Here is a 27,870-nt window from a genome sequence, read left to right on the forward strand (position 1 = left end):
AGCCGAGCCAGCGCGGGGAGCCGGGACACCCTCGCGAGCCAAGTGCCTCCAGAGAGTCCGGTTCCAGGTCCAGAGGCTGGCGCGCTGGGGATCCCCACAAGGGGGCGGAGGGAAACCCAGGAGGCCCGCGGGAGGAGGCGCGGCTAGCGGCTGGGCGCGCGCAGCTTGAGCGCACTCGCGGCGTCTCCGCTCCGGGCAGACAGTGGGGAGGGGGGCTGAAGAGACCCCCTCTGTTTCTCCGAAGTTTCGGGCGATTCCTTCTGCCCGGAGACCCGCCTCCCGGCGGCGTGCTCCCCACGAGGGGGCCTTCTGCGCCGCCCCCTCCCTCCCCCTGGCACCGCACGGCCGAAGGATCGCGCACGGGGCTCCCTCCCCAGCTCAGTCTCCTCCCCACGCGCCCCCTCTCCGCCGCGCCGGCCAGCGCGGGCTGCGTCCCCGGCACTGCCCCCCGCCCGCTTCCGAGCCTGAGCCGCCGCGCCGCCGCAGGCTGCGGGAGCTGCGCCGCCTGTGCTCCCGGCGCGCTCCGGCCCCGCTCGGCCCCGGCTCCCCGCTCCCCGCGCGCGGACCATGGAGTGAGGGAGCGGGCGGTCCCGCGACGCGCTCCCGCAGCCGGCGAGGCCGGAGCCAGCCCGGGTGGCCTCGCCAGCCCGCGGAGTTGGCCAGCGGCGGGCCCTCCTCCCGCCGGTCCTTCCCCGCTCCTCCTCCTCGGCCGCCGCCGCCCCCGCCTCCCGGCCGCCCCCGCCGCCCCCGCCGCGCCGCCGCCCGAGGCCGAGCGCGGACGCCGAGCGTGGGAGCCATGGCGCGCGAGGAAGAGAGGGACCCCGAGCGCCGGGAGGCGGCGGCGCGGGCCAGCGGCGAGGAGGAGGAGGAGGATGAGGGCGAGGAGGGACTGAGCGACAGCGACGACGAGGACGAAGACGACGAGCCCGGCAGCGGCAGGGAAGAGGAAGAGGAGGAGGCGGCGGCGGCCAGGCGGGAGCGCAGCGAGGACGCGCGGCTGCAGCGCGCAGGGGTGCCTCCCGCCGCCGTCCCCGCCGCGGCCGCCCGCGACAGGAGCGGCCGCCGCCAGCCGGGGCCCCCTCCGGGGCCGCTGCCTTGCCGCCCGAGGATGCCGTCGCCCGACGACGAGGACCGCGAGCGTCGCCGGAGCCGCCGGAGGGACCTTCTGCTGAGCCAGCTCTGCTTCCTGGCCTTGGTGGCGCTGCTGCTCTGGTCGCTGTCGAGCATGCAAGAGCATAATGGTGAGTGCTCGCGGCTCGCCCCGAGTGGGCGCTGCGGCTCCGGCAGCTCGGGGCTCCCGGGCCGGGCGCGGGGCGAGCAGGCTGGCCGGCAGGAAGGGGTGCCGGGCACGAGGACTCCCCCTGCCTCTCGGAGGGGCTCGGGAGGAGGGGGCCCTGGAGGCCAGGATCGCGCAGTGGAGTCGCGGCCGGCACGCGGGGGCGCCTGGCTGGCCCTGGGGACCCTTACCTGTGCCTCTTGGCTCTCTGTCCTTCTTACCCACCGGCAGGAGGGACTGGTGGCGGAGGGGGTGGGGGCTGTTCCCCTAAAGAAGTCCCCCAAGGCCAGCAATGAAGTTGTCCCGGTACGATTTGGTACCTGTGCAGGTAACCACCTGTACACCTTCGGCTTGTTGAGGGCACGAAGGGGGCTGGTTGACTGGTGAAACACATAATTTCCCAGTGTTCCCCGTACGGAACAGGCGGTCTGGACCAGGCAGAAAGCTCCGTACCCGCTTTTCTAGAACAGGTGCCGGGAACTCCGGGGAGGAAAAGTGTTGGCCGCCTGGCTAGGGTTTAGGAATGGACTTGCTCTCTTTCACTGACCACTCACTGGGAAGACTGATCCCTTCTGGGCACTTGCAGCTCTGGAAGAAATGATTTAGATTGTGCTGCCCCGTCACGCTGCATTCTGCTCTCATGGTGCCCTGCAGTGGGTCTGCCCTTTCCCCACAACTTTTGTCTTATTTGTCCTTGGCCTTTCTTGAGCTGAAATAGACCTTGTGGAGAAATGTGCTCAGAACAGTTGTCCACTGAAAACAGTTTGGACCCTGGGGGGCAGCTGTCTAAATAACGGAGGGAAAGACTTGGAAGAAAAAGAATGTTGTAAAAACGGTTTTATATCCCAGCAGTTCAAGTGGCATGGTTCGTGGGAAAACAGCCGTAAAAATGGTTGTGAGAAAAAGAAAAAGCCGTTACAAGTATGTGCCTTGGTGTTAAGAAAGATGTAGCTCTAATACAAGGCGTTATGAAGTGCAGCACAAAAGCACTTTGATAGTGATGGTGAAGGGTGGCATCGGTTAAAAAGGGGATGTCCCCCAGATTGGCTGGTCTCGTGCTTCGTGGGGAAAGCAGGTGGTCCCTCTTGGTTCAAGTCTTAGCAGACCTCTTGACAGACTTCATCTTATATGGTAATATGAGCGAGTCGGTCCCGGTCTTCAGTGGAGCCGTCGGGACTCCAGAGCTCTCTCCTTTTCTCTTGAATCCCAGATTATCTGGTGAAGGGGAGTGTGCCAGGGAGGGAAGCTGGACTTCTCTTAAAGGGCAGTGTCGGACCTGCCAAAAGCAGTGACTGACTGATTCTCTCGAAGAGGGTTTTCATTAACCCCCTTTTAATCTTGCTGATTTTTGTGAGTGCAAAGCCAGTCTGTACTTGATGCCACCTTTGGTAAGGGCTCTTCTAAGTCAATTACGTGCCGGCCATGTTTCCTGCATGCTGGGGCTCTGGGAGTTCTAGAGTGCCCATCACTTCCAGGATGTAAGGGGCATTTTTCTGGATGGCCAGTGTGGCCCATAGAGTTAAGTCCATCGATGGCTGGGGGCCGCCTGGGGCTCTGGGAAAGCCGGGGTGTTCAGGAGGAAGGGGGTGGAAGACACTCTGCAAACTAGAAACCTGGTGACTAGAATGTCATTTTGAAATGGTTTCCCTAGCAGTGACATTTCTTTTCAGGTGCCACCAACTCCGACTTTGTTCCATAGCACAGCCCTTTCCCTGGTCTCTTCCCTTGATCTCTGTCCTCCCATATTCTCTCTCTCTATCTCTCTCCTTCCATAAATGCAAGCTTTCAGAAGACCCCCACCTCAGCAACTGAAGATCACCGTGAAAATCCAGCAGTGTGAAGGGGGATGCCATCCAGCCCCCAAATGGCACGCCAGTTGTAATTCTGTCTCGAATCACCTTTTCTTCAAGTAGATACTCATGATTTCATTACGTGATACCTTGCTGATTCACAGCCAGGCCCAGGTGTGTGTGTGTGTGTGTGTGTGTGTGTGTGTGTGTGTGTGTGTGTGTGTTTTAGATCATATTTAAGATATTAATGTGTGTGAATCTGCAAGTGGTTATTTAGCTTGGGGGGGGGGGTTGTCCTTTGGCATACTTAAGCTTTAGAATACTGACTTTTTACCCTGGAAACTTGGGTGCTAACTCTACTTAAGTGTCTTTTCAGTATGGATAAAAAGTATGGAGTTTGGCCTTGTTTCAAAGACCCTGTGTCTGCGAGAGGCTGAGTGATTCACTTAAGGTCACACAGCAATTGAGGAGTAGAGGGAGGACCCAACCCAAGGTGGCCTGACTCTTTGATCCCACCTCTGTTTCCTGGTATTCATGCCACCATCTGGGTGCAGCTTTGTAATATTTATATAATCACATGGGGGGTACCTTCCTAATGATCCAAGGAGAATATAGTTTTTAATTTACCTCGAAAACCACACCGTGATTAAAATGTAACTTCTCAGAAGCCTGTTTTCTTAACACATATCGATTTTTCTTTTTTTATAAAAAAGACTGTTCTTTTACCAAACCAAAATAGGGATGTGTGGCAGTTGTGTTATATAGTGTTGTGTAACACTTCGATGGTGTGGAACCTGAGCTCCCTTTCCTGACATCTAACCAAACTCCAGTATTGACTCCTTTCTGCTGAGATGGGATGCAAGCATTATTAAATACGAGTCAGGGAAGGGTTACTGCTGGAATCAACAAAAATGTGAATCCTCACAATAACCAGAGCAGGAGTAACAACTGGTGGATGGGCTTGTAAGCGCCAAGCACTGAGCTCAGTACGCTTTATGTGCATTGCCTCATTCAGTAGCTGCACACCATCTTCGCAGACGCTTGAGCTTTCAGCGGTAGAGGAAGCAAGGGCTTCCTCTTTAGGAAGGGAAACAAGGGCTCTTCAGTCCTAGCTAGGGCTCTATGGTTGCTGATAAAGATCACGTTTTTTTTTTTTTAATTAAAAAAATAATTTATTTATTTAATTTACATCCAAGTTAGTTAGCTTATAGCGCAACAATGATTTCAGGAGTAGATTCCTTAATGCCCCTTACCTATTTAGCCCATCCCCTCTCCCCCCAACCCTGCTTCCCACCACAACCCCTCTATTTGTTCTCCATATTTAAGAATCTCTTCTGTTTTGTCTCCCTCCCTGTTTTTCTATTATTTTTGCCTCCATTCCCTTATGTTCATCTGTTTTGTATCTTAAAGATGACATTTTTGATCTGTTTTCAAAGCCAATTGAAGTAAGGTGTCAGATTGGCTAAATGAGGGTTTTCTTTTCTTTTTCTTGTTTCTGCAGTGAGAATGGATTACTTTTGCATGTTTTGAGTGGTCTGAAAATGTTTAGTTTTTCTTTGAAGTGAGGAACCTGGTCATCTTTTTCCAGAAGTGGTACGAATAAAGCCCAGAGGTTCTAGCTTAGGAGTGATGATAGACATCCCCTCTAGAAAGTTCCTAGGTAGGTGAGTAATGAATAAGAAAAAAAATATGTAATATATATAGCTCAAAGTTTACATATATATTCTGGCCCAGTTACTGTTTCTAATAATGGATCTCCTCAAAATGTAGTGGTGTAGAACTACTGTTTTATGTTTTTGCTCATGGATACTTTGGGTCAGGAGTTTGGACAGGGTGTTCTGGGATGGCTTATCTCTGCTCCACGTCTGGGGCTCAGCTGGAAAGATTGAAAGGCTGGGTGACTTGACAGCTGGGTCTGCAGTCATCTGGAGGCAACATCACTCCCGTGTCTGGGGTTGAGGCCAGCTGTTGGCTGGGCTCTCAGCTGGGCATTTACCCAGAACACCTATGTATGGCCTCTCCATATGGCTTCTCCATGTGCCTTAGTTTGAACTCCCTCAGAACACAGCAGCTGGGTTCCAAGAGGATAAAGTGGACGTACACAGCATTTATGTCTTAGCCTCAGAAGTCATGTGGTATGACTTCCACTGTTTTCTTTTGGCCAAGGCATTGGCAGTTGTCATCCTAAGTTCAAAAAGGGGGGACATAGATGTCACCACTTACTCAGTGAAGGAGTGTCAGGTTATATTGTAAGGAGAGCAGGTGGGCATGTATATTGTGGCTATCTTTGGAAAACCAGGGATCCAAGGGATAATAACTTACAGACACAGACATTTCCCAAGGAGGTAAATGGTGAATGATAAATATACACATATTTGAAATACCTTCCAATCATGAAAACATGGCAGCCCGTCTTAAGTTAGGTGTGGGGTCCACAGGTGGTATCTGAAAAGAGGGCTGTGTGGGTACTTGAACTGCACATTTCAGTTGCCAAGCTGAGAGCCTATCTTTAGCTCTGCGACCTCCCCTTCCTCAGAGGACAATGGCCACGACCTCTCAATCTCTCGTGTGGTTTATGGGGACGACTTGCTGGATTCTTCTGCCTGGATATCCTCCCTTCCTGCCCTCCTTTCCATGCTTCACTACACTGGTCTTTCTAATGCTCCTCAAAAGGGTGACATTTCTTCTGGCCCCAGACCTGTCACACATGCCAGTTCCACATTTATCAATCACAGCTCGTTCATCTTTCACTTCCGGGCCTAAGATCTACCCAACCAGACTAGGTCCTCCCATTTTGCTCCTTGAGCTATTTTCTCTTCATAGCATTTATCACAGTTGGCAATTATGTATTTGTTTGGTTGTGATTTGAGTAACCTGTCCTCTTCACCACATTCTAATAAGCTCCAGGAGATCAGGGACCCTCTGACCTTTGCTCACCTTTGTCATCTGCATCAACTGCCCTTAGTAGATGCTCAAAAGACACTTGTTAAGTAAAGAAGCTGTTTTGATTTCTGAACTACAGTACCTGTAATAAAAACTAGCGACTGCATGTCAGGAGCTCAGTTACTGGCATGCGTTTTAATCTCACGATTTAGAATTCTTCCCCCCCTCCCCCATCCATCAAAGTCAGTGTTGTTACCCATTTTTCATGGGCTAACACGGAGCCACACAAGGTGAGTGCCTTGCTTTGTGTCACTTCATTAAGTGGCAGGATTTGATCCCAAGCCCACTTGTATCCAAGCTGCATGCCCCTGCATTGCCTAGCTCCAGCTGAGGAGGACACGAATAGAAAATGGGAATCACACTGCCTTTTTCAGTCGACTGGGGAGAGTAAAGGAGTAACAGAAGGTTGCTTTCATAGAAGCAGTATTTTAGAAACACATCGCTTTTCAACCTTTTCTATTTTCTGCCTAAACATATATAGATGTGTCTCTCCTGGCTTTTCTTAGCTGCTCATCAACCCAGATTTTTCTCAAAGATTTCCTTTACTTGCAAGCCTTGAATCCTTGTGGGAAGATTTTTTTTTAATACCCTGGAGGGTTGGCAAAGCCAAAAGAATTGCAAAACCAGCCATTTGCTGAGAATTCCAGGGCTTGGTGGAAGTTGGCTGATAGGACAGGATTTTGGCAACTCTCTTTTTCCTCAAGGAGATTACTTTTCCTTGAGCTAAATATATGTTTTTGGAGGGAATAATAGTACAGTGACTCTTGTATTGGGGAGACTGAGGTACAGAAAGTTCATAAGATGTCCTTGAAGTCACATAGCAAATGAGTGGTACTTCCAGAAGGTAATTCAAGTTTTTCTGCTCTTTTCCTGCCCTCAGTTTCTGGAGGGCTTGTTTGGCAATGACTTTTGTTTGTCTTTGCAACAGTTTGAAACATGGTTTTATCCTGTAGGGTTTGAGAATTTGACGTATTAAGGGATACAGTGGAAGAAGGTTTTCTCTAGTGAAACGTGGTGCCATCCAGGCAGTTTTAATCACAGAGTTGTGAGTTTTAAGACATGGAAGATATCTTCCAGACTCTCTCCTGTGGCTACAGGTGCACCAGTCCTGTCCTCATTCTCATCCCTGGGGGCTTCACCTCCCTTACCAGTTTTCCCACTCCCACCTTTGTAAGTGGTCCCTTGTGAAACAGTCTTCAGTGGCACCTCTTGAATGAGTTTCTGCCTGGACTCCACTGGTGTAAGGCCCAAGGACCTCCATTCATTCATCCAGTTAATATTTGGCAGGCTTTTTACTAGTTGTTGGGGTGACAGCAGTGTCTGAGATGGATACTCAGAATATTGTCCTCATGGTGGCTTAGACTTTAGTGGGAAGAGAGGCGTCGAACAGCTAATTTTCAAGAATTATAGGCGAGGCGAATGAGAGAGACAGCATGGCGTGAGGAGGTGTTGGTAGTAAGGAGAAGCTGGAACCTGGAAAATCAAAGGAATTAGGTTGGTAATGAATGGGGAACAAAAAACAAATGTATAAAAATTGGGTAAAAGATACTGACAGGCAGTTGACAAAGCAGTTGTAAATGACCAGTAGATACCAGTAAAAATCCTCAACCTCAATAATAATCAGGGAAATCTCATTTTAAAAATGATGAAATACATTTTTAAATATCAGGTTGGCAAAAATGAAAATGCAGGATAATGTCAAGTATTAACACAGGTGCAGGAGAGATAGCTTATCTCATTTACTGCAGGTGAGGGTATAAATTGGGTCCCCAAACATGGTGGGGAACTGCAAGGTGATAAGGTTTTAGGCACAGACCCCAAATGAAACCTTGGCTAATAAAAATTTTTTTTTACTGTTTGTTTATTTTTGAGAGACAGAGAGACAGAGCACAGGCGGGGGAGGAACAGAGAGAGAGGGAGACACAGAATCTGAAGCAGGCTCCAGGCTCTGAGCTGTCAACACAGAGCCCGACACAGGACTTGAACCCATAAACCGTGAGATCATGACCTGAGCTGAAGTCAGATGCTTAATCGACAGCACCCCTGTTTCCCCAACCTTGCCTAACTTTTAATGAGATGTATATATGGGGAATTGTGAATTTGAATGGCAGTGCGTAGACATTTGACACTTGGATAGAAGCTGAGCTTTCCAAGGGGAACTGGGTGGGCTCAGGTGGTTAAGCATCCACCTCTTGATTTAGGCTCAGGTCATGATCTCAAGGTTTGTGGGTTTGAGTCCCACGTTGGGCTCTGCACAGAGCCTGCTTGGGATTCTCTCTTCTCTCTCTTTCCCTCCCTTGCTCACATGCTCACTCTCTCTCTCTCTCTCTCTCTCCAAAAATAAACATTAAAAAAAAACAAACAAAACAAACTCAACTTTTCCTGGACACATCTGTGATCGAGGAGCAGTCATGACCCTTTGAACTCTAGACTTCAAACATTGGAAGGTACGGTGAATAGGCCTTTGATATTTCTGGAGGTATTCAAACCAATACAAATTGCTTATCTAAATCATGAAATCTAGCCATTATTCCTTGTCCATCACTCTTCATTTCTAGGAGAATGAGAACAATTAAAGTCTGCTTCTCTGTTGACCTAGTTCAGAGGAATTTCACATTTGCAACTTTGTGTTTTTCTCTTCATGACTCCCTCTCTGCTTCTGCATTGTTTGACCTCAGCAAAAGTCATTTTCACTTGAGTGACAAACAGTGCGCTCTGAACCCACAGGGAACAGGAAGTAACAAGCATATTTCTTGGGTAGGGTTTTGATATAAGAACAAAGTGGGTGATGGGAAGCATGGGTGACCAGGAGAAAGGGAGTGCTGAAGGTTAACGTTGCTGAGTCAATAGCACCATCTTTAAGAAGGAACATTCACTTTTGGACATTTTGACTTTGATTACTGGTAGGACATCTGGGTGGAATATAGCTGATTGTCAAAAGTCAAGATCATAAGCAGTTGCTACAGATAAGTACCTGGGAAATAGTATGCATGAGGGTGAAAATTGTATCTTTGCTTGGCTCCTGGGTTTCCGTCTTCTCTGCACCTTGTAATCAGGAGGGAACTTTAAACTTTACTTATGTCTGGGTCTAACCCTCCCCCCCCCCCCCAACTCCCTGCAGAGATTCTGACATAATGTTCCTGGGTATAGCTTGGGTATTGGTATTTTTTTTTTTTTTTAAGGGAAGCAGATGGCTCTAGTGTGCAGCTAAGACTAGGCACCTCTGGATAGAGCAGTGGTCAGTATTTATCACAGCCATGTCAGTGCTCTTTGTACCCGAGCTATGAAGCATGCTGGGCTTAATTTTTATGTCCTAAATGTGAATGAGTATTTGCTTAGTTTTCTAAGCCTTCACCACTAATTGAAGCCCAAACTTTCCTCCGGTTGCCCTCACCTTCTTTGCCTATGTACACTGCCGTTAGATATTCTATCCAGTTCTCTTTTTTCAGAAGTCCTTCTCAGATTGTTCCAGCTTGTTCTAGTCTGGATAGGTTGCTTGTTAAATCTGCTGCCCAGCTGTCATCTTGAGATCTGCCTATAGCTTCATACTGCCCATGACTCCCCCCCCCCCCAACCCCCAGCTCTCCCTGTGTTGCAAGGAACCTATATGCATTTCCTGCCCTGCTTGGTTTATCCCTTCATCTGTGGTACACGTTTCTGGGGATCACACACTCCAGGTGCCTCCTAAGACAGAGTGTGGAAACAAGAAAACAAAGGTTTGGGACATCGTAGATTTGAAAATAGGTTTGAAAATACATTAATTCGAGTCTCACACTTTGAAGATAGTTTGGCTGGAGGGGGAATTTATGTTGGAACTCAGTTTCCCCAGTTTTGAAGGCATTGCTTTTAAGGGTTACCCCTGAGAAGTCTGATGCTGTTCTAGTTCTTTTGTATGTTACCTGTTTCCTCCTGTCTCCCCAAAAAGCATGGGTGCTCTTTGTTCCTAATATTCAGGCATATCAGTTAAATGGCTGGGGTGGTTCTGTTTTCATGTATTGTACTGGGAACTCACCTGGTTCTTTTCATCTGGAGGCTCATGTCCTTCAGATCTGGGAACTTGTGTGCATTCCTCCAACCCAAGCTCTCTCCCCTCTCTGGATTGTCTGTTACTGGGGTGTTTGACTTCCAAGATTGATATTCTGATTTTCTGATCTCTTCTCTCCCATTTTTCCCTCATCCTCCTGCTCTAATTTCTATAGGTTGCTGAACCACATCTTCTAGTTCTACTGAGGATTTCATTTCTGCTGTTGTATTTTTAGTTCCAAGAGCTCTTTTTCTCCCTCCTCTGAGAGTTATTTTTAGTAACATCCTGTTCTGCTTCATCAATACAGCATCATTGCTTATATCCTAAAGTGTGTGAATAGTAAGTAGTCTTTGGAATTTCCTTTTCTGTATGTGGACTTGGTTTTTTCCAGGTTGCTGTTGTCTTTCCGCTTTGTTTTTCATATTATGTGCTTTCTTTAAAAGTTAAGTGATCCTTTGTGTGTACTCATATTTAAGAGAGGCTACTGAAATGATGATTGGAAACTGCAAAGAGGAGGGTCTGTTGACTGTTTCTCTGTAAGGTGATCCAACTGGGCCATGTCACCGGGCAGTGCTCCATGTCTCCAGTTCTGGATCTTTATCAGGGGGTGGTTGGGTTTCTCAGAGAGGGGTTGCCCCATGTCCTGTCTGGAGGGAGAACCAGTAGGAATCCAGTGGGAGAGGAAGTGGGGGCTAGGGGGTGTTTTTCAGCAGAAACATTCTCCTAGACTCAGTGAGCTGTCCTGAGGCAGTTATAAGTATGATGGAGCTGAACAATTTATTTTGATGCAATGCAGTTTATTTCAGGCTCCCTTCCTCCTGCCCTCCTCCCCTCCCTTCCTGCCTTCCTCCTTTATCTCTTTAGCTCTCATATACATGAAACTGGTAAGAGTTGTTGCCCCCTGATGGGGCTTATGCTCAGGGTAGGGGGAAAGAAGGCATAGTCTTCATCATCTCCTTTCCTTTAACTGAGATTTTTATTGAGATAGTTGTGGATTCATATGCAGTTGTAAGGAATAATGCAGAGAGATCCCTAGTACATTTCCCCCAGTTTCCTTCAATGGTAACATTTTGCAAAACTCTAGTATAATACCATAACCAGAGAAGTACCATTGATAACAAGCCACCAACCTTATTCAGATTCCCGAGCTTCATTTGTGCTCATGTGCGTGCATGTGTATATGTGTATCTGTTTAAGTGTATGTAGTGTTTGTATGTGTATATGTATGTGTAGAGCATATGTGTGCAGTATGTGTGTGTGTGTGCATTCAGTATGTGTGTGTGTCGTGTGTACACGTATGTATGTGTAGTGTATGTAGTGAATTCAGCATGTGTGTGCCTGTAGTGTGTATGTGCATGCATGTGCGTGTAGTATTTGTTCATGTGTGTATAGTATTGTGTGTGTGTAGTGTGTGTTAGAGGTGTGTGTATGTTTTATACAGCTTTCTCACTTGTGTTGGTTGCTGTAACCACCACAATCAGAATATTGCACAGATCCACCATCATGAGGATAACTTGTGTTGCCCTGTCCTAACCACACACGGCCTGTGTACCTTTTTATTCAGAAACAACAGTCAAAGTAAGTAACTTCTGTCACCTACTCCAAAAATAAAGGTAAAAAAATTGTAGCTTCTAGAATTAAAGGAAATTCCACCACCAGCAGTGTTGCTCTGCACCGAAAGCTGCTTGTGAGGTGGGGGTGGGGAGAGGAGTGTGAAGTCCGTCAACATTCGCGATACTGGGGGCATGGAGACCTTTCTCAGTCGTCAGGTTCACTCCTAATCAGGGATGGCAGCCATATCTAAGTGCTGGGTGAAGGCTGCATGTGGCTGGTGACCAGTTTCTCTGGTGGATGATGTTTCCTGTCATTTGCACAGCATTGCTGGATGAATTCTCTGTGGAAAGTTTTTTCAAGTTGCTTGTTCATTCAGGCAGTTTGGCTAAGCTTTCTGCAATGAGATTTTCACCAGTATCTGTTTCTTAGGGTATTAGAGATAGAGATCTTGGGGGCTATTGTCTCTTAACATCTGAGAATTACTGCTGGGGGTGGAGCCCAGTTTTCTGACTCTTTGCTTAGTAAATACTTAAGGAAAAAGCAGAAAATTAAGGCTAGAAATGGATTTAATGTAGATGGACTCAGTGAAATTATTTCAAAATCTGAAATGTTCCTGAAGTGCTAAAATCTTGTTGGGAATTATTTGGCATTTAGCGTAGTCACTAAATGGGGAAAATTAGGGAATGTCGGGGGAGGGGCGGCTACTTCTTGTAGCAAATAAAATATTTTGGGGGGGATTTTTTTTTTTTTTGGAAATACGGGCTCTTAGGACAGTCTTAACTTGCTTCAGGAGAGAGTTAACATCGCTGGTTTACTTTCCACCTGGGGAGTCACCTCATATAACCATGGCAATGATTAGTTGTTTCAAAAATGAGTAACCATGAATTTTTTCCTGTTGGGGTTTTTGAATTTACAAGATTTCAACTTTTTTCATACCTGGTGTTACAATTCTAGTCTGTGATCTGGACACCACTTCCAAACAAAGCAAAGTTTCCTAGGACCTTAACACCCTAGGCTTTGAAAACCCGATGATAATCACCTTCTTAGTAGGATTTCATAATGTGGTTATTTGAAATCACAAATGTTTGCTGGGTTAAGTGCAAAAAGAAAACCTATTGCACCTACTTTCGATAAATCTGGACATGAAGGCAGGTCAATAACAGTATTTTCCAACATTGTGGTATATTTCCTCCCTCATATATTACAAAATTGATTGAATACTATATATAATATCTTGGATACCGCTTTTGAATTAAAAAATTAATATACATTCAAATCGCCATGATGCAGAACAAAAATATCAGCCCCCCAAAACTTTGTCAAACCAACCCTTTGCAGTTATACCCTTCTTCATCCCTATTGTTTGACCTCTGTTACCATTGGTTTTGTCTTTTTGAGAATGTCAAACAAATGGAATCCTACAGGATGAAATATTTTGACACTGACTTCTTTCACTCAGCAGAATGCCTCTCAGATTCATTACACTGTTGCCTGTGTGGGTAGGTCCATTCCCTTTCATGGCTGAGTAGTGTTCCATTAAACCAGATGTACAACAGCTTGTTTATCCATTTACCTGTTGATATTTGGGTTGTTTTAGTTTTGTTGATTATGAGTAGAGCTGCTGTAAACGTTCAGATCCCAGGGTGGGGTTTTTTTTTTTTTAATTTTTTATTTCTTTTTCTCACTTTATCATACTGGCTGAGACTTTCAGTACAATGTTGAGTTTGAGTGGACATCCTTGCCTTGTCCCTGATCTTAAGGGGAAAGCCTTCAGTCCTTTAAGTATGATGTTTACTGTAGGGCTTTCATGTCCTTTGTCAAGTTAAGGAAGTTCCCTTCTAGTTACAATTTGTTGAGAATTCTTATCAGAGATGGGTATTGAAGTTTATCAGGTGCTTTTCTGCATCAGGTGATATGATGCTATGTTTTTTATTCTTTAGACAGTTAATATGGTGAATTACATGGATTGATTTTTTGACTACAGATTCAAAAAATGTATATACCCTGGAGAAGCCCCACTTGATCATGGTGTGTTTTTTCTTTCATATTTCTGGATTTGAATTGGTCCTGTTTTATTGAGGACTTTCACACCTGTGATCACCCAGAGTGTTGGTCATAGGTTTATTGTACTATCTTTGTCTGGTTTTGCTGGCCCCATGAAATGAATTAGGAAACATTATTCCCCTTTCCTACATTTTCTGGAAGAGATTGTGTAGAATTGGTAGATTCTGCTCTTTAACTTATCATAAACATTTCTCTATAGCATCAAACTTAAGATATTATTTCCACTGTCTGCATAAGCATAGTATTAAACATCACAAAAATTTTCTTAGTATTATAGCAAGTGATGTTTATTGAACACTTTGCATGCTTGAGGCACTGTTTAAGTGCTTTTCCCTGTATTGAATCCTTTAATCTGCATGATATCCAATGGAGTGGGTACCGTTATGATCTCCACTTTACATGCAAAGAAAAATAAGACAGTGTGTAAATAACTTGCCCAAAATTTCTATGTGGCTAAGTAGTATATGAATTCAGGCTGTCTGATTCCAGACCCCATGGCCTTAACTATTACATTTTATCCTGTGGTTATATTACAGTTTACTTTTTCATACCTCCATTTGGGATATTTAGGTATTTTCTATATCCTCACTGTGATCATTGTTCTTGTACTCAAGTCCTTGATAATTGATGGCAATTCCTTTAAGCTGGTTTCCTAGAAGTAAGTGCCATGTCAGTGTCAAAGTGCATGCCTATTGTAAAGGCTAACATCCTGCTATGTAATTTTCCAGGAATTTGAAGAAATTAAAAATTCCAACAGCAGTGTTTGAGAGTACTCAATTCAGTGTTCTCTGCCAGAATGGAATATTATGATTATTTTACATATTTTAAATTCAGTTTGCAGAGAGATGGTATCTTACTGCTTTATTTTGTGTTTTCTTCATACTGGTGAAACTGAATGTTTAAAATGTTTATTGACTTTTTATTTCTTGTGAGAAAAACTTATTCATGTCTCTTCTCCATTTTTTTCTAATGGGATAACTATTTTTCTTAATGATTTGTAAAACTCTTTATATATTCCATAAATACATTTTTAATCCTATGTCAGTTTTGTTGTTTTTTTTTTTTTTGGCATACAGAAGATTTTCATTTTTATCTAGCTAAAACTATATTTCTTTTTTTCTTGTCTTTTTTCATTGTTTTATTCTTCGATCCAGGATCTCAAGTGTGTACATAAAACCTTGGTTTGTGAGCATAATTTGTTCTGGAAACATGCTTGTAGTTCAAAGCACTTGTAAATCAAAGCAAATTTCAAGAACCATTGGCTCAGTTGTGATCATATGACATTTGTCATCACGTACTACTTGTATTGCAAGACATCGCTCCTTTAGCAAGTTAAAATTTATTAGAAATGTTGGCTCGTCTTTCAGAACACTCGCAGAACAAGTTACTCCCAATCCAAGGTTTTACTGTATTTATTCCACATAATCCTTTATGTCTTTTTCCTCATATTATGGTTTAGTTTAAAAAAAATTAACTCTATTTCATTTGGAAGGTATCAGAACTAAGATGAAGATTTCACTTAAACTGTGAACAGATTTAATAGTTAAATTGTTTATTGAATAATCTTTCCTTTACCCAGACATTTGTGGTCTGACCTTTATTCCATGCTTGTTCTCTTATGTACCAGAAGAGTTTTTGTGATGTGTATTTTGTTCTATTTACTCATTAATTACTTGTTGTAGTTCATTAGCGTATTTATTAACAATAGGGCAAGACTCCTCTCCTCTTGTTTTGGGGAAAAAAATCATTTGCTATTATCACTTGTTTATCCTTCCAGGTGAACTTTAAAATCTCTGTTGAATTTTGCTCAAATGCCTTTGGGTTTTGACAAATCTATAAATAATTTGTGGAAAAATGGCATTTTACAACATTGATTATTTTCATTCAGAATGTGCTTCATTTGATCAAGACTTTAAAACAAATCTGCCCAGATTCATAATTATTTCCCTCTTTCTTACATTTCTTTGTGAAAATTATTCTGTTATTATTTATTGTGGCTGTTGTTTCATTCTTTATATATTCTCTTAAAATATGTACTCTTTGTAATTAATTCTGTTCTTTATTTTTCATTCTTAAGTTTTAAACTACATACGTATTAATAAACACAAATTGGTTTATTGATGACCATTGGTTTATTAATTACAATTAATAACCAAAATAATACCTTATGTTTTCCAATATTTTTCTGTTAAAGGGAATTTTAATTTAATTTTGTTTTTTTATGATAAAGCCCTCAACAAAGTAGGTTTATTTATTTTTTCTTTTTTGGTTAAGTTTTTAATTCCAGTTAGTTAACATACAGCGTTATTAGTTTTAGGTGTAAAATATAGTGATTCCACACTTCCATACATCACCTGGTGCTCATCACAACAGGTGCACTTGGAAGGATTTTTTTTTAAAGTTTATTTATTTATAATCTCTATACCCATCATGGGGCTCGAACTCATGACCGTAAGATCAAGAGTTGCATGCTCTACCAACTGAGCCAGCTAGGCACCCCTAGAGGGAATTTTATGTATGTATGTATGTATGTATGTATTTATAAACTAGCAATTGTTTTTATGTTTACTTATTTTGAGAGCAAGTGAGCATATAAGCAGGGGAGGGGCAGAGAGAGAGAGAGGGAGAGAGAGAATCCCAAGCAGGCTCTGTGCTGTCCTGACATAGCAGGGGGGCGGTGTGGCACGGGGGCGGGAGGGGGTGGTGCTGGGTCTCTCTTGGAATGGGAATGTCATGACCGGAGCTGAAATCAAGGGTCAGATGCTTAAACGACTGAGCCACCTCGGCACCCCCTAGAGGGAATTTTTAGGTTCATGCTGTAGTTGGGTAGTTATTTACTGTTGGCTCTTGGTTATGTTAGTTGCTTTTCATTATGTTGTGGATGTTTCCTCATCTCTCTCATTTTCAAATAAGTTTCTTTTTCTTAAATCAGCCATGGATGTTGTATGTGGTTAGATGCCTTATCAACATTTGTTGAAGCGTTTAGTATAATGTGATGTAAATAAATATCCACATGAAGCTGCTCCTGAGGCAAACCCCAGATAGCCACGACAATTTTTCTTTTTTCTTTTTTAATAGGATATTGGATCTGATTTTTCTATACTCTTTATAGAATTTTTGTTTTTGTATTCTTTTTTTTTTAACATTTATTTATTTTGAGAGAGGGAAAGAGATGTGTTTGTGCATGAATGGGGAAGGGGCAGAGAGAAAGGGAGAGAGAAAATCCCAAGTAGGCTCTGCCCTGTCAGCACAGAGGCCAATGAAGGGCTCCATCTCATAACTGCAAGATCATGACCTGAGCAGAAATCAAATCAAGAGTCAGATGCTTAACTGACTGAGCCACCCCAGCGCCCCTGCTTTTGTATTCTTGACAGACATTGACCTATAACTTCTTTGCCAGGTTTTAGTGCCAGCATTACACTAACTTTACAAAACAAATTGATGATTTCCATGTTCTTCTATGTTCTAGAGAATTTTATGAAGCATGGGGATGGTCTGTTAAGTTTAAAATTTGAAAGGACATTTATATAGTACTGCCTGGCCTTTACCTGGCCTGTAGCAAATCTTAAAAGTAATTTTGGAGACACTTTTGAATTTCTGCCACCGCTACGTTCCATGTAGGTAATTTGTTTTCTTAGAATTTGTTTTCTTTTCTCTATTTCATTATTTTTAAACTGAACCAAATTCTGCATTGCATTTTAAAATTTTAACTTGTTTTGTAATTGTGATTATGTAACATTTTCTGATTACTAACGTATGTGTTTCTCTTTTCCTTGATCAAATCTGACTGTATTTGGTTTATTATTTTTGGAAGATCCATATCATGTGTATCTTTATCAATTTTCCTTTCCCCCCTGTTTTCTGAATCAGTTATGGCTTTAATAGTTCCTTGACAGTCTTCTCTTAATTCCTTTGTATTCTAATATCTTGAATTAATTGCTTTATATATTTTTATTCCTTCTTGCTAATGGTGCATTTGCCTTTGAGGGCAGCTTTAGACTCGCCTTGTAAGTTCCAAAGTGTCAAGTAGTCATTATTGTTCTTTTTAAATAGTCTTGTCATTGTAGTTTTTTTTTTCCTGCAGTTATTTAGGAGAGTGATTTTTAATTTCCAAGTTGTCAGGATGAGTTTTAGGTGTATATTTTTATTATTTTTAAATTTTTATTATTTTTAATTTTTAGTTTTGAGAGAGAGAGAGAGAGAGAGAGAGAGTGTGCAAGCGCAGGCACACAAGTGAAGGATGACAGAGAGATGGAGATGGAGACACAGAATCCAAAACAGGCTCCAGGCTCTGAGCTGTCAGCCCAGCGCCCGATGCAGAGCTTAAACCCACAAGCTGTGAGATCATGACCTGAGCCAAAGTCAGATGCTTAACTGACTGAGCCACCCAGGTGCTCCTAGGTGTATATTTTTAAATACCAAATTCTAATTTTGTTTGTCTAGAGAATATGACCTTTGAGTGTGGTTTTTCATTTGTTTTGGTCATTTTTCTTAGAACATGAACTGTTTGTAATTGGATAGCCATTTGTCTGTCATCTTCTCATTTCATCATTTCCCTCTTTTGGTCATTTCCTCTTCATTCCGCAAGAGTCTTTTTTTTCATTCTGCAAGAGTCTTGAATTTTTTTTTCTTTCTCCTGAATGGTTTGATTTTTAGCACTTTGGGTCTGCTTGACTGTCTTTTATTCCACTTAGGTTTTGTTTGTGCATTTCTGACTTTTTAACCATTTCATATTTTGTGCATCTCCATATTAGCTAGCTTCTATTGTAATATTAGCTTTTTTGTTCATTTTTAATTTTCTGTCATATAGCCCATATTTCTTTACATGCCCTTGATATTAAAAAATAGATTATCTCTGAAATTTACTTCTACTTCCTTTGATAAATTATTTTTAGAATGTAGTATTCTTTTTTTTATGTTGCAGAGAATTTTCAGGGTTTTTTTTTTGTTACCCACCTTTGAAGGAGAAGATCCAGGCCCCGTGTGTGCCTTTCAGTGGACTTTCCTGTCTCTCCCAAGCATTCGCCTTGTCACATTGTGTTAGGTTACTGTTAGCATATCTTCAGCTGAAGATCTGGTTGTTGTTTGTTCATGGTCTTGGCCAGATTCTCTTTGTTTATGTTGACTTTTTAAGGGTGACTCAGCTTGCTTGAGAGGAGATCTCCTGGTAGTTTGAATATTTAGATGGAGCTTTATTTATATAATTTCACTCAATTGATAGTTCTTCCATCTAGAGACAGTGCATTAAAATCCAACACCCTCATTTGTATATGTCCATGGTTCTGTCTCTTCTCTTTTTTATTTTGTAGAAGGCAGTATTCCCCCATCTACCCACTCTTTCCCTGGTTGAGTTATACTTCCAGGAACTGGGGTTTCTGTGTGGATGGATATAGAGAGACATTCATAGGGTAGGGAAACCCTTGAAAGCAGCTCCTTTCAGCAGCATGGTTCTGAGATAGGGTTTCACACCTTGGGGATCAGTGTGTTCTCCAGCTACCCACCTGTCACACTCCATTATTATGTTTCAGGGGCTCATCCATACTCAGCATCTTTTTTATGTGTTTCTGTATTTCTTTCAGTGGGCATATAGGAAAGAGTAAATCACATACTATTGACTGATTACCCTAGTATCCCAGAATGCCTGTTCAGATTTCAGCTTGAAATTTTTAGTTTGTTACAAAGAAGAAGAAATTTAATTCATGGATAGAGGGATTCAAGAACAGCTACATCTGTCTAATATTAAGCAGCTTATCAGTGTGTTTTCCATGTTCATACCTCTTTCATGTATTTTATCTCAATTATCCCACAGAACGATGGATTAGATGTTATTATCCTCTTTGGGTTAAAGTGACTTGCTCAGTGCCACATAGGTAGACAGTGGTAGTTTCCACTGTGCTAAGCATCTTTGAGGAACATTTCCTGTCAGGGAGTTCAACAGAAGCTATCCCAGTGTGGTAGGCAGAATAACGTCCCCCTCCCTGTCAAAGATGCCCATCTCCTAATCCCAGGATCCTGGGAATCCATGGTACTATATGACATGGGGGAATTAAGTTTGTTAATCAGATGACTTTGAGAGTATCCTGGATAATCCAGGTGGGCTCTTTGTAATCATAGGAGTCCTAGTAAGTGAAAGAAGGAGGCAGGAGGGACAGAGTCAGGGACAGTGGGGACAGAAGCAGAGATGGGGGTGGTACACTTACTGGCTTTGAAGATGAAAGGGGCCAATGAGCCAAGGAACATGGGCAGTTGCTAGGAGCTGGGAAAGGCCAGGAATGGGATTCTCCTGTGGAGTCTCCAGAAGGAACACAGCCCTGCTGACACTTTGAATTTAGCCCACTGACACCCCTCCCTATTGGAGTTCTCACTTCTAGAACTATAAGATTTTGGTCTGTTTTAAAGCCACTAGGATGGTGGGACTCTATTGCTGCAGCATTAGGAAACTAATACACTTCACGCATCAGACTTTGTGGTCTGACACCAAGAAGCAGAAACTGGAAGTCCTGGAGTGATCCATCACACAGATGTTTACGTGGGCAGTTACTATGTCATCGTTTGATAGACTGTACATTTATTTTCTCACTGTGCTGCCGCTACCCTCCTGAGGAGAATGTCAGCTCTCTGGAGCAGGAGCTTCGTCTGTTGTGTTCTCCACCTTATGCCCAGAGCCTAGTTTGCAGGAAAAATTCAATAAATATTTGTTAAATTATTCCTTTTTGCCCAGATGACACTGTACCAACTGAATGGAGTCTCAGATGTGTCCTTGATGGAATACTGCCAACTCTATAAGTAATAACAAAAATAAAAAGAAGAAACCGAGTTAAAATTATGCCATCCCCAAAGATCAAATATTAATTTTTCATCTTTTTTCGAGTGTTTAGTTATATGCATAATTTTTTTTAGAGTTAGCGAATACTCCTTACACACTCTCATATGATCCTCTCATAAAATAAGATAGATGGTGGTCATAAAGTAAATACAGTATTGTATATTATATTTTTGACTTATTTTTTAATGTTTTATTTATTTTGAGAGCAAGAGAGTGTGCGTGCGAGTGGGGGAGGGGCAGAAAGAGACTGAGAGAGAGAATCCCAAGCAGTCTGTGGCTGTCAGCACAGAGCACCACACGGGACTGGGACCCATGAACTGTGAGATCATGACCTAAGCTGAAATCAAGAGTCAGATGCTTAACCAACTGAGCCACCCAGGCACTCCTACATTTTTGACTTATGATGTTCCGTATTACATTTTTGTTACTTAACATATTTGAAATAATGATAACTCAGTTTTTTCAATAATTACCGTTTCACAGGCTGATTGGCATTCCACCGAGTATATAGGATATTCCATTAAATGTATAGAATATACATTTAACACATACATATGTGTATATATGTATTCTATATATTTAAATGTATAGAATATACATGTATATTTTAGAGATTGAGAGTGCAAGTGGGGGAGAGGGATTGGGGTGGGGGGGGGGAGAGAGAGAGAGATAGAAAGGGAGAATCTTAAGCAGGCTCCATGCTTAGCATGGAGCCCAGTGTGGGGCTCGATCCCACAACCCTGAGATCATGACCTGAGCTGAAATGAAGAGTCGGATATTCAACCGACTGAGCCACCCAAGCATACCTAATGTGTGTATGTGTATGTATATATAAATATATATGTGTATATGTATATTTGTTTATTGTTGGTTATCTAAAATATTATGGGTTATTTAAAATATTTGGTTACTACTAATTAAACACCCTAATGCGTGAGTCTGTTACTCAGTCTGTCACTGTACTCTCTAGTCATTATTGTGTTTGTAGTAATCCAGTAGGTCCAGTAGAGCTTTTGACAATGTCTGTGGAGTTATGAGGCTTCCACGTGTTTCTGTATAGAGCTCTGTCCACTAGGTTCCCTAACTTAGAGTATACTGAATAGGTTTTAAATTTTTAAAGGCATATCCTGAGGCAGTCTCTGCCTGGTATCAAGTGTCCCCACTTTATCTCATCAACCTCAGATTGCACTTCTATGTGAAATTGTTCCTCAGAAATCCCCAGAACCTCTGTAACAACTGGAGGCAAACAGTGTTAATGGGACAGTGATGGCAAAGAAATACCAGCTTGGAAAACACATCAAGACAGTTATGAGAATCAGGCAAAGTCATTTCCTTAAAATATATCCTGTGATGACCTTCCCTTTCTTAAGTAGATATTTTTTCTTTCCTCTCTTCTTTTCTTGACAGTTGTTTTGGTTTTCCTACATGCTGCTTGTTCTTCTGGTAACAAAATAAAAAGGAAAAGAGGAAAAAAAAAGTTAACCATTGACTCAGTTTTACAATAGCAATGGAACACCCAGGAGTGGGGGAGGGGATCTCTCCACACTCCCTTTGGTTATACAAGTCAGCAGTATTAACTGAATTACAAACAACAGCTCTGAGCCTGGGAGGATAAGGATGTCCACTCTGAGGCAGATCTGGACAGTTGTTTTGCCTAAGATGGCAAGAACTTCATCTTTCAGTCTCGAGCCAAGACACCATAAATGGGCAGATCTTGTCCTGCCTGGGAAAGGATGCTCCTGGGGGTTTCCGGGTGCCATAGTATCTCTTGAAAGCCCTTTCATCCCAGTGTTTGCTTTATCAGTGTCTTCTGAGTCTGTTGGGAAGTAGGGTAGGGAGGAAAGTAGGAGGAAGGGGAGATAAGAGAAATGCTTGCTTGGGATCACTGTCTTCCGATGAACCTTCTGACTGTCTGCGCAGAATGAGGGTTTATTTTAGGAGACACCAGGAATGAAATATTTTATGTTGATATTTTGCAGGGCTGATCTGTATTGTTCCGCCATGAAGGAGAGTAAAATTTCACGATCCCATCCGGTATCTTTATAGTTTCTGCCATTAAGACATTCATGGATATGAAACTCAGCTCATCTTGTCCCTAACAGGAGTACTGGACAGTGAGTCTGGAGCCCAGGGTTCTAAATCCACTTCTGTAACTAACCTGCATGTTCATGTTTGTTCTCAGTTTCCTCGTCTGTAAACTATGAGTATTTGCGCTACATTGTCTTTACATTGGAAAACACTAAAAATCTCACATTTTATCGTGAATTTTAAATTGGTAGCCTGGAATATGTGAGAAATACACTTCCTTCTAAGGCTAATTTACAGCCAGAGCAATATCGTTTTGCTTCTGAGCATGCCCTGAATCATTATTCATTTTTATTTCATAGAATTACTCTTATAAATGTGATTTTCTGTTGGTTTCACAGAGCCATTGAAATTGTACCGCTCGATGGATTTCTTCTGCATGTCATAAATTTTTGCTTGTAGTAGAAGCCAGTAGTGATCAAAGCAAGATCCTTGGATTGGTTATCAGTATTGCCTGCCACCTCCTGTGAGCTTGCTAGACATGTACTGTCATGGGCCCCACCCATGCCTCCTGAATCAGAATCTTTGGGGGATGGCAGCCAGGAAACTTTGTTCTCTTATTGCATGTGAGAGAAGGTTGAGAAGCATCTATAAGCCATGGCAGGAGACAGGTGCTTTGGTTTTGCCCTGTGTGTGTGAACATACTCCAAAGTATGCTCCTTGAGTGACTGTCCTTCCAACAGACCTGATGAGCTTTATTTGAAATGCCAAGATAGGGACCCTTCTGTGGGTCCCTTCTAGAAGCTGGGGTTGCTCTGTTGAGAGTCTGAGGATGTTGAGAGGGAAATGCAGAGGCTTTTGGGGTAGGAAGGAGGATGCCCTTTACTTATGGGATGGCATCCATTCCCCTTCCTACCCCAGGCTTACCTTCACATGTGAGGTGCCCTAAAAAGAGCTGTGGGAGGAAGGGGACACCAGCTCTGGCTGGCAGGATTGGGATGCAGCACACACCAAACATGGCTCATGTATTCACCTTTTTATATTCATTGTTATTACCCAAGTAATCCATGGGTTACTTCCTTCTTGAGAAAAGTTAAGACATCACAGATAATGCTAATGTCCTCTTTGAGCATCCTGCCTCTATCCCCAATGTTTACAGCTCTGTCCAGGAGCCACTGGTGTGGCTTATCTTGCTTATTCTTATTCAACAATGTATATTGGAGATTGATCCACCTCATTCTTTTCAATGCCACAATGGTATTCCAGGATATCCTGTGTACCCTCAGATGCCCTTCCTTTTTTTTTTTTCAAAAAAATTTTTTTTAGCTTTTATTTATTTTTGAGAGACAGAGAGGGTGAGCAGGGGAGGGGCAGAGAGAGAGGGAGACAGGTATCTGAAGCAGGCTCCAGGCTCTGAACTGTTAGCACAGAGCCCAACATGGGAGCTCGAACTCAAAAGCTGCGAGATCATGATCTGAGTCAAAGTCAGACGCTTAACTGACTGAGCTACCTAGGTGTCCCCCAGATGCACTTCTTACCCCTTCCCTGCCCTTCTTTTATCACAGGGAGTTACTTTCCCCAGCTTCATTGCCCTCTGACTTCCGGGCAGTTTGGCCAACAGGGAGTACAGGATGGGGAGAGAAAGAAGGCGTCTCCTTCCCCTTCTCTTTCTTCCTCTTCTCTTCCCCTCCCCCCTGCTTCAGGCAGCCTCTCTGTGGCTGCATTCATGCTGGAAGCCCCTCCTTTTCATGGCCTGGCTCCCGAGCTCTAGTAACACCCCCCTTTCCCATTGCCGTTCCCATCCTAGGGATGCTGACAACTGCCTGCCTTTGCTAATCTCTGGGTTGCCTCACCAGCCCTTTGAAGCCGCTAACTGTGTTGTTACCTATACAGCCTGTGTTACCCTGTACTATGTCCTCTCCATTTGAAATACCCGTGTGCTTGTTTTCCTCACTGTGTCATTCGCATGGATATATCAGAGATGATTTTGCTTTTTAGCTCTTCCCACTGTGTTGGACATTTGAGTTGTTTTTATTGTTTTTCACATCACAGAGAGTGCTGGAGTTGAACATTCTTATACACAGCTCCCGTGCCTGGGATCACATCAGTTATTTACCTTTCTACATTGAAATCTGTATGGGTCCGCTCTGGATCTCAGGTGTTCTCCATGTCCCTGCAGTACAGAGTGAATTTGCTGTGCAGAGGGGAGCTTACTAACTAACTGTTGAATGAATGAATGAATGAATGAATATCCGTATGTAGATCTAGGAGAAAGCATTGCTTTCTGAAATACCCTCCAGGCATTTTGCTTCTGTTCATGGCCTGTTCACCTGCTACAGAGCACAGGTTATTTTGGGGCTAATCCAGGCTCCAGACCAGCGTGGATGTCTAGGAGCAGTGTTGTGGCTGGTGTGAAATGAGTGCTACAGAAAAAAGTCCCCAGTTTCCTTATGACAGGGCTTAGGAAACCCAGTGTCTGCTGTGACTTGGGAGAGTGTTGTGACTTTGAGGGTGGGGGTAGGTGCTGATAAGGAGTGATGTGGGTTAGGAGGACAGAATAACTCGAGGGAAGCAAGCAGCTCATGCCCACAGATGCTTGGGGTCTACATCGCTCCCTAGAGAGGCAGAAGGCGGGCCTGTGTTTCATTGTGTGCTTCTTTGCTCCACCCCTACAATGTTTGTAGATGAGAAAAAAACCCTCAAAATGAGCATCAAGGGCCATATTGGAAGGCCAGCAGATGTGACAGAAGACCCATAGACAGACAGGGATGTGTGTGTGGAAAAGGAGAGAGAGAGGGTCCCTTGGGGATGGTGGACATTTATAGCTCACTGTCTTTGGGTTTATAAACGTTTTTTCTTTTTTAACAGTTGAGCTGGTAGAGTTTCCCCTCTTCTTCCCCAGGCTGCCGTTCCCCAGGGAACTGCCCAGACTTCAGACACTTCTAAATCCTGCAATTAACTTTAAAAAAATAAGATTAGTTCTGTTTTATAGTGCTTGGCCTATAAATGACGGTAATGAGGAGTCAGGGCCATACAATGACCATTTGATGAACTCCATCCTCATAAACACATTTGGCAGGGATCACATTGTGCTCCCCTTTCAGGAGGATCCTTTACATTGTGAGTTTAGAGACCCTCCCGGCTTCAGGAGCTGCGGTTGCTCATTTGTTTTCCTTTCTTCCCAACACAGAGTTCGTTCTGCAGTGGAAGGACATGGTGTGGTGCTGGGACCTGAAGTGCCCTCTGTCGCCAGCCTGGCATCGTGGGTTAGGGTTTGGCGGTGGATGGAGTTTCAGGATTTGGTTACCCAGCAGCACTGTCTGCCCTTCTCCTGCCTTCGCCCACTTTGCTGTCTGCGGGTCATCCTGGAAAGGAGTTTGTGAGAAACTACCTTATGGGGAGTCCTGGCATGGGGTCCCTTTAAAGTCACGGGAACCTGTGCTCTCTGGGATTCAGTATCTGCTCATGTCTGCACAAGCTTAGCTTGGCTCCAGGCTCTGCGAGGCATCTGAAAACCAGTGGGGCCAGGCTGGAATTCAGGGTGCAGATTCGGTCCTGCACACATCCTCCTTGTTTGGTACCCTGACCTCTCTGGTCCCGTGTCGTGTCAGTACACATGCATTGTAGTTTGAATGAGATGTTGACGTCTTGAGCATCCGTGTGTGACCGGATTCAGTCAGATTGTGATTAGCCCCCGGTGAGAGGAAAATTGGTAGAGTGGAGAGATGGGAGTCACACAGCTCTCCCACGCGTCTCTGATTTTGTCCCCTTCTCACTAAATACCACCCCCAACGTTCTCTCACAGCCTCACCTTGCCATCTTTTTTCCTTTTATTAAAATTTTTTTTTCATGACTTTATTTTACTTTATGTTTTTAATATAATTTATTGTCAAATTGGTTTCCTTACAACACCCAGTGCTCATCCGGACAAGTGCCCTCTTCAGCGTCTACCACCTACTTTCCCCTCTCTCCCACCCCCTAAATGTTTATTTTGAGAGAGAGAGAGAGGGAGGGAGGGAGGATGGGAGGGAGGGAGAGCGAATCCTAAGCAGGTTCTTTGCTATCGGCATAGAGCCTGACATAAGGCTTGAACTCATGAATCGTGAGATCATGACCTGAGCTAAAATCAAGAGTGGGACACTTAACCAACTGAGCCACGCAGACAGTCCTCCCTCCCCACCCCCACCCCCCACCCCCCGCCTTCTGAAGTAAGTGGGAGCCTGCATCTTGCTTGTATTGATTGACTTCCAGAGCCTGAGCCTCTCTGATGTTTTCCTGCTGCCTTTTCTATTTTCAACCCAAATAGGAAATGACCGGGATGGTTTCAGTGCAGAGAGATAGGATTCATGTTGTTACTTCTAAAAACTCATTTGGAAGTTTAATGTATATGTGTACATACACACACACACATACAGAGAAAAGTGGATCTGTCACAAGTGTATCACAGTTCATAGCTCGATGAATTTTCACAAACAAACAGCACCTGTCAGATCAAGAGCAGAGCAGGGCCTGCACCCCTGAAGCCCCTTCGTGGTCCTTTCTAGTTACCGTCTCCAAGATTGACCACTATCCCAACTTCTGACAGCATGGATTAATTTTGCCTGTTGTTGTGTGTTACTTCAGTGTAACCTGTGTACATACTCTTTTGCTGAATATATGCATGTGAGATCCATCTACATAATTTAATTTTTTTTAAAAATTTTAAATAGAGGGAGAGAATGTGAGCAGGGAAGGGGCAGAGAGAAAGAGAGAGAATCTTCAGCAGGCTTCATGCTGACTGTGGAGCCCCACGCGGGGCTTGGTCCCACGACACTGGGATCATGATCTGAACCGAAATCAAGAGTCGGATGTTCAACCCACTCAGCCACCCAGGTGCCCCACCCCCCCATCTATATCATTTTAACTAGTTGTAGATTCCTCACTATTGTTGCCATTTCATATTTATTGTGAAATTATTGGATATTTGAGTAATTCTTAGTGTTTGTCTGTTATGAATCCAGCTGTTCAGAGCATTCTCATACATGCCTTTCCATGATCATGTGTGCACATTTGGGTTAGGTCTGTACCCTAGTGTGGAGTCACTGGGTCTTGGGAATGTGCCTACGTTCGGCTCTTCCAGATCCTAATGAATAGTTTTCCACAGTGGATGTATCTATGTGAAGTATAACTTGAATTTTAAAGCAAAATAGGTAATTGAATTTGAATTTCATGGTCACATTTGGTTGGATTGAAAGGTTTCTTGGGCAAGCCATAGCCAAGAGAGTCCAAACCTTTGGGATAGAGAAGTTGTACCGTGGCAGCCTCACCCCTGCTTGGCGTTGGGTCCCTGCAGCAGGCAAGAGGTGGCCAGACAGGCACATGTCTTGCC

General features: G+C 43.6%; 1 protein-coding gene across 3 annotated transcripts in view; it reads left to right on the forward strand.

Moving 5' to 3' along the window:
- Positions 1-755: 755 nt before the first annotated feature.
- The window catches only part of SLC24A3 (solute carrier family 24 member 3), a 502,919-nt gene continuing 475,804 nt past the window's right edge, over positions 756-27,870 (forward strand). For all 3 annotated transcript variants that reach the window (XM_042980972.1, XM_042980970.1, XM_042980971.1), the window contains exon 1: positions 756-1,241. In XM_042980972.1, the coding sequence (XP_042836906.1) occupies positions 797-1,241 (445 nt within the window). In that variant the 5' untranslated portion in view covers positions 756-796. The remainder of the gene's footprint in view (positions 1,242-27,870) is intronic.

Source organism: Panthera tigris, chromosome A3 (assembly GCF_018350195.1).
Source record: "Panthera tigris isolate Pti1 chromosome A3, P.tigris_Pti1_mat1.1, whole genome shotgun sequence".
In the NCBI taxonomy this organism is placed as follows: domain Eukaryota; kingdom Metazoa; phylum Chordata; class Mammalia; order Carnivora; family Felidae; genus Panthera; species Panthera tigris.